The 13,309-nt window shown below is 50.8% G+C and overlaps 1 protein-coding gene across 9 annotated transcripts in view; it reads left to right on the forward strand.

Annotated features, from left to right (window-relative positions):
* Otof (otoferlin) overlaps nt 1-13,309 on the forward strand; it is an 88,465-nt gene that overhangs the window by 40,182 nt on the left and 34,974 nt on the right. For 5 of the 9 annotated variants that reach the window (XM_048804685.1, XM_015479895.2, XM_048804684.1 and 2 more), the window contains exons 5-7: nt 1,258-1,439; nt 7,268-7,312; nt 13,215-13,288. In XM_048804685.1, the coding sequence (XP_048660642.1) occupies nt 1,258-1,439; nt 7,268-7,312; nt 13,215-13,288 (301 nt within the window). The remainder of the gene's footprint in view (nt 1-1,257; nt 1,440-7,267; nt 7,313-13,214; nt 13,289-13,309) is intronic. The other 4 variants (XM_015479892.2, XM_015479894.2, XM_015479897.2 and 1 more) reach the window with 1 other exon arrangement.

The following is a 13,309-nucleotide window of genomic DNA, read 5'->3' on the forward strand; positions in this document are numbered from 1 at the left end:
TGCAGATTCTCTAGCCCATACATCATTCACCTTTTCTGCCATTTTATGGGTGGGAAAGCCGAAGTTCTGGACAGGGATGGATTCCAAAGTTAGAGAGCTGATCTACATCAGAGGCAGCTCTGAGACCCAGGGCTTCCAAATCCAGGTACCATTTCCCACTGCAACATCCTCAATCACACCAGAGAGGTCCCATTGGCTCAGGGAAAAGGACATGGTGCTTACAGTCAGGAGCCTGAACTCAAATCCCAGCTCCAGCATTTCTGAACTGGCCATAAGCATGTTGCTTACCTCCTGATTGGTTAGGCAGGGTAGGCTGAAGTGTTAGGATCAAATGAGTTCACATGGAAGCCTCTTAGCAAGACACCTAGCACCAGGAGGGATCAGAAAATATGTGCACCTTTCCCTTCCCTTGGGAAATGCAGGCTTGGCCATTAGGGGATCCAAGTGCTGAGGGAAGGCTGCCTGTCAGGATGCATGAGCAGGTCACTTCCAGAACTGTGTGGAAGGGCAACCATGTCCGGGAGGCCTCTGTTCACCCATGTAGGTTGAGGAGGGAACTGGCAGGAGTCTTCCCTATGCAGTGGGGGCAGTTGGAGCTAGTGCCCAGGTAAGTGGCCAAAGGACACAGAGCAAGAACCCCCTCAGGATTCTCAACTGTTAAGTCTGGGCCCAAGTTTGGTGCTCTATTTTCTCCAGAGGAAAAAGCCCAGGATGACCCCAAGATCCCTTCCTCTCTAGGTAGGATGGTGGGTGTCAGAAGAGTAAAAAGACATGCTGATTCCATGCCTTTGTAGGGTGTCCAGGGCCTGGGTCCTCACCTGGAGGGCAAGCTTAGCTCATTCTGTCACATTGCCAGGCAGACCCCCTCTCAAGCCTACAGGCAGCCACAGTTCTGGGATGAGGAAGTGACCTCATCTTTGGGGACACTGAATGACACTTTCGATTAAGTACACCATGGACTCAGAGCCCACTGCCAGGCTCACCTGTTCAGGGTGGGCCCCTGATCTTGGGCACCAGAGAGGAGCAGAGTCAATGCAGTAGAATTGGGGGCCAGTTCCCTTAGAGCTGGCTGAGTCTGCAGTGTCAATCTTCCTGAGCCTCCTTTTTCTCATCTGCAAAATGGTCAGGGGGATACTTCCCCTCACCTTCCTCCAGTAAGTCGGGGTGAAGGCATTTCATGAACACCACAAAGCAGCAGAGTTCCCCGGGCGCGCGATGGTTGCCATCCCAGCTGCTCACACACCTCTCTCCCGCCAGACCCGCCTGTGTGTGGAGGTCCGATATCAGGCGACAGATGGCAAGGTGGGCTCCTGGGATGACGGAGACTTCCTGGGGGATGAGTCTCTTCAAGAGGAAGAGAAGGACAGCCAGGAGACGGATGGGCTGCTCCCTGGATCCCGCCCCAGCTCCCGGCCACCAGGCGAGAAGAGCTTCCGGAGGTAACAGGTTGGGCCCCTCCAGCTACCCACTGCCCCCAAAGACATGGGGAGGAAGCCTGATCCCACTGGAAGGCCCCCCCAGGCCTGTCCGGGCTCAGAGTGCAGGGCTGAGTTGCTGCAGAAACATACGAAACAGGCAGAGGTGTTGGCAAGGTGCCTCACCCGCACCCCCAAGAGCCCACGGGGGAGGCAGCGGGGACTCAGATAGGGATCCCACAGGGATCAGAGGCCTCTCTCAGGGTTAAGCTCTAACATGAGGGGAAGGGGCTGGACCTCCTACTCCTCGGGGAATGTGAGAAGGAACAAGGAGGCCTTGGCCTTTCTAGTCCAAGACCCAGCAGGGCCAACCAAGCCCAGACAGCCTGGCCTGCACCCTGGCCCAGTGAAGACACCCTAGAAAGGGAGGCCTCTTCCTGCCAACAGTCCTGCTTGAGACCCAGCCTCTCTGCTAAGAATGTGCCTAAGTGGGCTGGGACTGTAGCTCAGTGGTAGAGCACTTGTCTCTCATGTGTGAGGCCCTGGGTTCCATCCTCATCACCACATAAAAATAAATAAATAAAAATGAAGATATTGTGTCCATAAACAACTGAAAAAAAAAAAAAAAAGAATGAGTCCAAGCAGGCATGGTAGAACACATCTGTAATCTCAGCAGCTCTAGAGGCTGAGGGAGTAGGATCAGAAGTTTGAGGCCAGCCTGGGCAACTTAGCAAGACCCTGTCTCAAAATAAAAAATAAAGGGCTGAAGATGTAACTCTGTGGAAAAGCCCCCATAGGTCCAGTACTCCCACCCACCCAAGAAAAAGAGTCCTGGCACTTCTGTGGCCAGAATACATCCCTGCAAATGTCCTGCCACCTACAGACGACAGGGAGCTGTGTCATTCCACAGGCGTCCCATGAGCTGCTCACATGCACTATTTTTTTCAATAAAGGAAATGCCATTGCATTACTCCCCGAGCCCAGAGAGGCCAGATCGAGGCTAGGCTAGCGAGATGGCCACGGGTTCCCGGATGGCTGGAAATGGTGTGTGAAATGCCCATAAGCCTAAAGGATCAGGCTGTGTGAGAGCAAGGATCCTCCAGGTTCAGTCTCTGTGCTGGGAAAACACACACACACACACACACACACACACACACACACGTCCCCAACTTGTGCAATGGAATTGATTCGCTTCTGTTAGGAAATATGTTTTCCTTCTTCACACTTGAACTGTTTCACGCTTCTTTACCCCTCCATCCCCACCACACACACAAGCTTAAGAAACCTTGAGACTGTCTACATTGGGCCAGCCATGGTCCCCCTCAGACTCTAAGCCTAAGTGCCAACTCTGCCTCTTACTAGCCATGTGGCCCTGGGCAAGTCACATAACCTTTTTGACCCTGTCCTTTCAACTTTAAAATAGGAAGAGCCATGAAAACCCCAGCCCTGTTGTCAGGAGAGCCAAGGGGACCCTCAAGAATGAGTTGTAATCAAGGAGCCAAGTACTGCCAGGGAGGGGTTGGTGACAATAGGTTCTTTGTCCTGGACCATGCAAAGGATCAGGAATGGAGTTAGAATGCTGAGGGGAGGAGCAGAGACCCAGTAGGGCAGAGGAGCTGCTGACACTTGACTACCACTTGGTCCCCATTCACCGACTCCACTCAAGAAAGAGCTAAGCAGGGCTGGTTCAGAGACTGCAGGAGGCCTCTAAGAAAGGGCTTTATCAGGACATGATTGGAAGCATAGAAGGGCCATCAGTTGTAGGGACAGGAGTGCTGACCTGAATCACGAGAGCTACATTCCATCATGACTCTGCCACTCCCCAGCTAAGTGACTCTGGGTATGTCACCAACCCCTCAGAACAGTAGTAAGCATGAGTTCAGCAGATTGGCAGGCTGGGCCCTCAACTCTGACATCCTGAGGGACCCAGGATGCTCTGGATCCTGTAGGTAGCATCCATGGGAAGCAGCTCTCCTGGGAGCTCCTGGTGGCCAAGGGCTGGCTCTATAGGTGGCTATAGCACAGGTAATGCCAAGCCAGTCCTACAGAAGGGGGCCTAGAAAAAACAAGATGTAACTTAGTTCTGAGACCTCCAGAGAGTTCTGGGCACCAAGGACATAGAGCTAGAGGGCTCCTCCCACCCTTCCCCTCAGCACAGCCCGCCATTCCCTCCCCGCCCCCACCTTCACATGGCTACTCCCAGGAAGCAGCAGCAGGATGAGGGGTTTCATCCAAGACACTGGGAACTGAGCAAGGGTGACAGCATCTGCCAGAGCTTCTTGTCTTCCAGGTGCCACCACCCTGATTGGAGGGCAGGTGAGAGCACACACTTCCCTGGCCTGCCATGGGGACTGCCAGTCCAGGCCTGAGAGCACCGTGGGGTTGGCTATTGTCACCACACCCTGTCTCCAGGCCTTGCAGTCAACCCCCAACCCAGCCACTGCCTGTGAACCCTCTGCTCCTACAGTTCCACTTCTCCTAGGCCCAGCTCAGTGGCATGACCTCTGATCTATTCTGCCCACATCTCTAGTCCCTGCCTCCAATCAGGGGCCTCTGGTTCCTGTCGGCTCTCGTAAAACTCTCCCAGGAGGCAGAATCCTGCCAGGATACAGTGCAGTACAACGAGAGCCTCCCAGCTCTGTTGCTGGAGCCCATCTTCCCATCTGTAAGATGGGCTCCCCGACGCCCACAGGAGTGTTGGGAGAAGTAGAGGTAATCATGTGGCCACCATGGTGCCTGGCAGGTGACAGGTGCTCAGGCAGCACTCATTTTCTTCCTCTTCAGGCTCCACATTACCCTGACCCCAAATGAGCAAGCAGCACCTTTTGGTCCAAGTCCCTTCTCAGTGCTGACACGCTATAGCAAGGGCTCTTTGAATATTGTCCACACAGGAGATTCAATCCCCTGGGCAGAGGCAGGAGTCTCATTTACCCCACTTCCACAGCTCTCAGTGTTGCAGGGAAGGAACAAAGTACTAACCTCACAAGCCCTCTGCTTTTAGGAGCACAAAAACAGGATTCAGACCCTGCATGTTGGCACACATTGCCTCAGTCTCTGGAAAGACAGGCGACTTTGGCCCCAAAGACACAAAAATACCCATGTGTTTACACACATTCACATGCATACACTTTACGTGACACCAGGGAGTGGCACACGGCGCTGGATGCTGACCTCTGTTGTGACTCTGTCTCTTAGAATAAAGAAAGGAGCCTCAGCTTTAATCTTGCCTGGACATTTTCTCCAGATTCCCTATATTCCGAAATATTTGCCCCTTCTCATATTCTACCTGCTCTAGTCCTCCAACCCTCCATTACCTGGGGCCTCCTTCTAGGCTGCTCTCTTCAGAGTCTCATTTGGGAGGAGGAATGACAGGAGGTGTTCTTTTTATCCACCTATGGACATTCTTCCACTCCAGTGGAGATCTGTAGAAGCCAAGGACCTACCCGTCATGTCTGGGACAGAATGACACGTCATTCTTTAAAATACAAAAAATGAGACAGGCATTGGCAGCCAGGCATGTGTGGAAGGCCAGGGACTGTGAGAGAGGTACACAGCTATGTGCTGGGTTGAGTATGGCAGGTGTGTAGAGGTGCAGTACACCTTGCCTCGCCCTCAGTGTTCCTTTATCAGTGCCTTCCACTCCCAGAGAGCTAGAAGAGCCTTCCCTGCATCCCTTCACCAGGCTGGCTCCAGACCTACAACGGCTCCAGAGGAGCCAGGATCAGCCAGTCATGCCAGGATCACTGGTGAATGGGGCTCAGGAGATTCCTCTCCAACCCCATTGCTCCACCTGATGTTTGGGCCACCCCCAGCCCAAGACCTAGTGAGGCCTAGCACCGTGAAGTACCTGGGGCCTAGTAAGTACTAGAATCCCCACAGGGTCTCCATGTTGATCCTGCTCTTCTGTGGCTGCTTTTAACAATGAAAAGAGGGATGGGGATGGGGATGGGGCTTAAAGAAGAGGTAGAGTTGAACTAAGGCTGAGTGCCAGACTCACACAGAGAATGCTAGAATGCTGGCTGAGGAACAGAACTTACCCAATCAGGAAGGGACACCAAACCCACCATGTGGACTGCAGGAGGGAGTTTGAGTTCACCCAGGGCTTCCCGGCACAAATGGAACATGAAGTCATGGTTTGCTGGCTAACTGATAAGGGCAGCCTGAGCCTCTGCAAGCTCACGTGGAAATACACAAGAAGAATGTCCACTTCACAAGACAGATTAACTATGGCAGAGCCTGCTGCTAATGTTGATAGCAGCAGTGGTTGTGGTAAAATCACAAAAGTGTTCCTTCTTCAAAGAAAGACATAGCCCTTTCCCTTCTCCATTTCCTCACTCAGGGAGTATGGGCCTGTGTGTGTTCCCTTTGTTGGGTCTGAGGCCTGGAATAGGTAAGGAGGAGAGAGGAACAGAAATCCCCCACTGTAGTGGTTTTATCTCTGTAGTTTTAGAGCAAAGACCAAAATAAAAGAGAAAAGCCTCAATGCCTGTTGTTCAGCACACTGAGTCCACCTTCCTCTTGCCCGCTCCCCAGTGTTGGACCTCCCCTCCTGGTTCCTCTGTTGCAAGGGGTTGACAGATTTTCCAGGGTCACAGCATTCTTTAAAATACAAAAATGAGACAGGCACAATAGCATACTCCTATGATCCTAGGGAGGATGAGGCATGAGAATCCCAAGTTTGATGCCAGCCTATACAACTCATTTTGAGGCCCTGTCTCAAAATAAAATAAGGACTGGGGTGTAACTCGGTGTTAGAGGGCCCCAGGGTTCAATCACCAGTACGGGGTGGGGGTGGGGGAATGCACCTCTTCCTCAGAAGCTCAAATAGCAACTCAGAGAAAAGCTACTTTCCTTGGATTAATGTAAAGATGGAGATCAGCAAATTTCCCATTGAGCAATGGCTCACTGGAGCCCCTGCTCCCTTGAGCAAGCCCTAGCAGCCTTCAGAGGCCCTTGTGGGTACCCATAACAACCAGACTCCAGACCAGTCAGGTTGGGCCAGCACAGGGCTTCTGAGACAGTGTCCGCACTCCACAGTGAGCTCTTCTCTACTCAGTAGTCTCAGCTGACTGTGGCAGCCAGAGACCTGGCTAATATTGACCTCTCTGAATTACAAACTGATCTGCTTGCGTGGTTAGCCAGCTAGTGCAGGACATTGACCGAGTGTCTGGAGGTCTCCTGAGACTGAGCTGTCAGGGTGTGTGATCAGGTCTACCAGGGCAAAGTCTGTGTCAGGACAGTATGTGAGAAGGGGGAAAATCTGCTAATGGTTATTTGCTTTCTTTCCTTCATCCTCACTGAGGAAGCATTGACAGGAATATTCCAGAAGCATTGCTAGAAGCCTCCCTAAAGGAACACCATTCTTCCACTGCTCTGAGCCCTGGAGTAGTAGCCTACTAATTGCCCCCATCCCACCTTTCTTCTCAAAGGCCAGATGTCCTCCTAACACACCCCAGTACCCTTAACCGTCTTCAAGAAGTTTCAGCCCACTATTTCCCTGAAGGACCCCATCGCCTGGGAGCTCAGGATGAAGGAAGGAGATGGGGGAAGAGCAGGCCCTGGAGAACCTGCAACCCGCTTTCCATAATCACCAGCCTGTAGCCTGGGGTAGAAGGGATCGGCTGGTACCCAGGCCCTTCCCCTCTCTCCAAGGCAAAGCTGAGGGCCATGTGATCCCTGCCCAGCACATTTTGGTTTGTTATAAGCAAAAGCTGTGGGTGAGGGTCTGTGGGACAAGGAGGACCCTAGGGAGTGTGGAGGTCCACAGGGCCAGGGGCTAAGACTGCAAGTGTCTCTGGTCCACATCCTCTCACTTGCATCCCCTTGTCTCCTTATTTCTTCTCCCTACTCAGCAAAGGCAGAGAGAAGACCAAGGGAGGCAGAGATGGCGAGCACAAGTAGGTGTCCCAGGCCAGGGCAGAGCTGGTGGGTGCCAGCTCCTAACCACAGGGCTGCCGAGGGCGGGATGGGCCCATCTGAGGGTGCTTAGGCGTGGGCTGTCCTGGTGCAGCCAGCATGGGAGCATGCAGGGTGACGGAGGTCAGTCCATGGACCATGGAGGGGGGTGAGGAAAAGTGGGGGGGAGGATGGGGTGGGCAGGTGTCCAGGCCTTCCGGTTTCTACTCTTGGTTCTTGGGGGTGACCCCATCGCCTTTCAAAAGTGTCCTGTTCTTTGCCCATATTTCAGTTCACTTGCCACTCCTGTGAGTCAGGCCTTTAAGCTTCCCTGCGAGGGAAGGTGAGGCTTGAGGCAAAGGATGGGATGCAAAAGAAGCCACTAGTCATCCCCACACACACTGCTGCCAGTCTAGCCAGGGCTGGGCAGTTGGACAGACAGCAGTGGAGGCCCAAGGAGGACAGGCTCTGGGCACTGGGTGACTGTAAGGTGTGCCAGAGCATGATACCCAGAAAGCTAAGGAGAAACGGCCACTCTCTGGTGGCCTCACAATCTCCACTCCCCAAAGTGGAAAGAGACATGAGGACTGTCTGGGAGATGACAGGAGAAGGGCAGGGCCAGCCATCTGGGTCTGTCAAGGCAGGAGACCTGAGGTTACCTTGGGCTCGTGGGCTCCCCCAGAGGCACATTGTCACTTGGAGACAAGCATCACAAGGCAAATTCACAAGGGCAGTAATAGTCAGGGCACTGGAGGGGACCTCTGGCCAACTCCCTTTTTTACAGATAACAAATCTGAGTTTCAAGAGATAGGGACAGAGATGGAACTAACATACAGGGAGTCCCACCCCCTCCCCCACCCCCAGAGCTCACCATGGACCCAAGAAGTTTAGAGCACTTGACTATAGTTACTTAAATCTCCAGATACACCAATGAGGTTGAAAAGCCAGGACCATGATCATTATCTTCTAGATAGGGAAACTGAACCCCAGAGATTTTCCCAGAACTGTCATTCCAATAAGTTAAAAATTAGTACATGTGAGGATACCATGGAAATGCCACCATTGTGTGTCTAGAGTTCTGCACTGATGGGCGCTGTGCCTGGGGCGCCTGTTGACATCAAGATCCCAAGGAACTCATAGCCTCTCCCATGCTTTACCATAAGTACCCTGAGTTCCCATCACGCCTGTAACCCACAAGCAACAGCTATGATGACACAGCATTAAGGCTACAGTGATGGAGGCAACCACACCACATGGGGATGGCTCCACCGGCTCCACCCAGGGACATGAGGGTTGTAAGAGTTTGCTGAAGCCTCAGGCAGAGCGCATGGCAAGGCTTGGAGAGGAAACCAGGGAGCTGAACTCCAGGGCAAATGGGAGATGACAGGAATGCTGAAGGGGAGTTCCTCCTAGAGAAAGGCCTCAGGGATTCTTAGATTTCAAAGGTTATATATGAGACATAAGTCACCCGTCTACTCAGGGCTCTGTGTGAGATCGCAATGCCCTTCTTGATGTCCAGTTCCACAGTCTGTCCTGGTAGTGGGCCCATAATATGCTCTGGTTCCCTAGCCAGCTCTTTGCCATCTCCCATTATCATATGAGATAAAGCAAACCAGCATGTATTATTATTTTAATGTGGAGCATAATAAGACTAAGGAAGAGTAGGGAAATGGGATTTCTAAGAGAGTAAACAAATCAAGGCTCTGGCCTGGGAAGAGAAGAGCCTGCAGTCTCTGAAAGGAGATGGTGCGGCAAAGCTGGTTAGTTTTTATCTACGCTGAGGGGAAATAAATGGTAATAGACGTAAGCTGCAGTAGGGGAAATTCAAGATTCGATCCACAAAAGAAGGTCTGCTCACTGGGATAAGTCACTTTGGGAAGATGGAAAATGTATTTCCATGATGCTGTTTGCTTAAGTTTTGTATAATAGTAGACACATGAGGAGCACTGAGGACCCCTAGCACTCCTGGGGTCAGGATAAGTTCCTGTGGATCTCTCAAGAACGGGTGCAACTGGTGCAAACAGGTCAGTTTAGAGACAAGTGGTTCTGGGTGAAGGATCCTCCTATCCTCCTGCATAGGAAGCTATTTGCAAAACTAAATGAAATTCAACACACTTTCAAAGACATCTTCAATGATTGCAGAACCCAATTAGATAAATGTAGAATTATGAAATTTACTGTACTTGGGGCATGGAAAATAAAGGAAATAAAGCCATCAAGGGCGCTTAGAAACATGTCCCCAAGTTTTTAAAACCTTGTTGCTTACCCAGTGCAAAGAAGCATCACAGACCCCGCTTCTCTTACATAGGAGTTTGTTTTTATCCCAGTTACCTAAGGCCTGGCAATTCCCTGGCAATTCCAGTTGAAGCCAATCGTGGGGCACAAGCCCTGGGCTGTGAGAAATCACCAGATCCATAAATGAAGAGTTTACAGTGAGTGCACTAATTTTAAAATATTTCCTCTAGAGAGAATTCTAGATATATCATTCTAACTGTGGCGAACCCAGCAATGGGGAACAAATGTGAGTAGAAATCTTCAGAGCATCCTAAGAGGCCACCCTCCCTCTGCTCCTATTTCTCAAGTTTAATGTGCCCATGAATAAGGAGCCACTTGATTACAAAGTAGTTTTTCACTGAGTTGATTATTGGCTTCTTTGTCTGTTTCGTACCACATTCTATCTTCAATGATTGCAGAACCCAATTAGATGAAATGTAGAATTTTAATTTTAAAATTTTTTATAACTTTCAGGACAACAGAAACAAAAAAATACATATTTTAAAGGAGTCTTTACGACAAGTGGATACTCTTCAAAAATCCCTGATTAAGTTAACATTTATTTTTTTAAAAATCTCCTTTACCTTTGCCAAGAGAGCCCAGCACACTGCTTGCTAGGAACTGGTGCTGGTATAAGGCAGGAAGGGCTTTTCCTGTAGTGACCTTCTGATATGTCAGCAATCAGAAAACTACAAAGGCAGTGGCAATGACATCATACTCTATTGCCCATGGTGCAGGTCACTGATGACCAAGTCTAGAAGAAACCAGCAGAGGCACAGGTCCTCTGGAAATTACATCTATCGTCACACATTTACACATTTTTCATCAAGAGACAAGCATGTCATTTTGAGACATTCCCAGAATACTATCAGTGAACTTCAGATGGTTAAATAATATAGAACTGGGAAGGAGGGGTTTCTCTCTTGAATTGCTTCAGGGTGTGGTAGAGATTTTTAGATAACTATAGTTTTTTAAAAAGTCTCAATCTTACTTCCAATGATGTTTGTTTTAAAGAATAAAGTGACTTTCTAATTCAAAGCGGGGGGGGGGGGCAGTGGGTGGGCACATGGGATCAGCATCAGAAAGCCACCATGGTGGCTGCAGTAGTGGTGGTGCCTGGCCATTCCTCTGGGCCTCAGGCAGAAGAGCCAGATCTGTCCCAGGATGCTGGGCAGCTGGCTTCTCCAAGTGGGGCTTCTTCTGGTCCAACTTGGATCACTTGGATCTGCTATCCCAGAACACTTGCCCCTGGGAGTGGAGGGCCCCTTGACTGGAGCAGACTATGATGATGATGACACTGTGCAGCTCACACATGGAGTGAGGATTCTAAGAATGGCCCAGTCTAGGAATGGCTAAGACAAGATTGTACAAGGGCAAAGACTGAACCTCCAGGAGACTCCTGGGTGATTCAAGAGAGAAGTCGATGAACAGTGAAGCTGGGCAGAAAGGAGTCCCAAACACAGAGACAGGAAGGGACAGGTGGGGAAGACATGTAGTAGAGTGAGGTCCACACTAGTCAAGCTTCCTAAAGCCGGGCCTGTTGCAGAGGTCAGCATATAGCTGGCACCCTGCCCCCAAAGGGGTCAGATACCACAGGATGCTTGTGGGTAGGTCAAACGCATGGCCCCTTTGCCTGCTACCATGCCATTGTTTCTGATGGGTTTATTGATCTGCCCAATGCTATGTTACCAGCAACTTAATAAATACAGCTTTCTCTTTCCAAATGTGTTGATGCTTGGGTTGTTTTTGAATGAGCCCCTTCTATGTGGGACTCTTCATAGACGACAACCCAATCTGCAAATTGTGCTGGCACAATTGCCATGGCAACAGGCCCTGGAATCTTTTTGCCAAAGTCCCCATGGTCAGGATGGGATTCACACTCAGAATAGCTCCAAGCATTCAAGCCAGCACAAAGTGAATATACTGCCACTAGGAGACAGGAGCTTTGTATTTCAAACCCAAGTCTGCCACTTATGTGGGACAATGAAGTCATTTTCATCTCTCTGAGCCTCAGCTTTTCCTTGGATAAATAAGAAGTATATGTCTTTCACAGGATTCTTAGGAATATGAAATAAGCAAACATCTGGAAGAGCCTTTGGCCCACAGTAGTTGCTCAAGAAAAGTTTTATACTTTTGTTTATAAGTTATATACTATGGATTGGCCACTTTGTATGTTTTACAGGTATGTGTGTATAACTTACTCTCTTAATGTTACAGTTAAGATAATTCCAAAGACATCAGCTTCCTTTCATAGAGCCCCTTTCTTCACATTGTTATTCCCTAAACAATAGGATACTGTCAAGGGGAGACATACCACTGTCACTTCAGCCTTCTTCTATCCTTCTTTATGAACATGTTAGTAAGCTGATGTCATGTGAAAGGGGTGGTTTTGATTGCCTCTCAGGGGATACAGACATGTCTTGCCTAGTATCTGAATAGTAAAGAAAATCCTGGGTTTAAGATAGAGCCAGGTTTGGGAAATAAGATTGGTTTATCTGGGGTTGAGGAACTTGAGATTTCTAGGACATTTCTAAAAGAACAGAAAAGTTCTCTCCAACCTCACATTATACAGCATAAAGAGCAGGGATGTGGGGGCTTAACTGTCAAGCCTCCACAGGGAGATGCAGACACAAAGATGGTGGGCTCTGTAATAAGCCAGTCAGGGGTGGGCCTGCTCCTTTCCCCAGTGAGGCCTAAAGGATGACAGCCACACCCAGGAGGAGGAGAAGGGGAAGTACAGGGAGTCAGGTGTCCCGCTCATGTAATATGGATGGGGTAATGGAATACTACACCTTACCCCCTGCCAATCCTACTGCTGGTCCCTCCTGGCTCCAAGGACCTCCGGCTCAGCTACAGGGACATCACTGAAGGGCAGTGAGGACTCCTGTCCTCTTCCCTCAGCCACCCCCACTGACTACAAAGCCTTTCACCTCTGGGGCACAAGGCCACACCAAGCCAGAAAAAGAGGTAGGAACCATGGAGCTGCCATAAGTTCCTGGGGGTGGGGAAAGGGTTTCTGAAAGAGAAGAGACAGGCAGAAGAGGCAAAAGCCTTGAAGAGGGATGGGAAAGGGCAGTCTCCTCTTCGCTGGGACCAGGGAGAATCCCAGGCCACAGAGAGGCTGGGGAACTGCAAAGCAGGCATGGGGCACCTGGGCCATCTGAGAACTGAACGGCTGGTTTCTCCCAGCCCCCTGAGCCCTGCCCTTCTGTTCTGATACTATGTCTCTGATCATCTGGCTTGCTTTCCAACCAGCTAGGGTGGGATGCAGGGACAGGGAGGATGAGCTTGGGGACCTTGCAGAGCTCGGGAGCTCTGAGAAGACTGGATTGAGGGGGTGAAGAGGCACTCTAGGTAACACCTCCTTCCAGCTCCAGGCCACCTTAGCTGGGCCCGCCCCCCTCCCTGGCCCCAAGGACAGGCGGTGGGGTTTCCCTCTGCCCCACTTCCCTTGTGGCACCCAATTTGGGAAGTAAGACCCCCCCATATATCTTGGGACCAGCAGCTGAGGGGCCGGGGAACCCATCACCCTTCCTCTCCGTGTCCCAACCGCGGCTGGCTCTTGGGTGTTGGTGTATTTTCCTCTGTGCGTCCATCTCCCTCCACCTCATTCTGGCGGCCCCCTCACAGAGCCGGGAGGAGCGTGTTCTCCGCCATGAAGCTCGGCAAGAACCGGCCCCACAAGGAGGACCCCCAAAGACAAGGTAGGACACCTGGCCCCGACG

The sequence above is a fragment of the Marmota marmota genome, unplaced genomic scaffold, assembly GCF_001458135.2.
Source record: "Marmota marmota marmota unplaced genomic scaffold, marMar, whole genome shotgun sequence".
Lineage (NCBI taxonomy): Eukaryota > Metazoa > Chordata > Mammalia > Rodentia > Sciuridae > Marmota > Marmota marmota.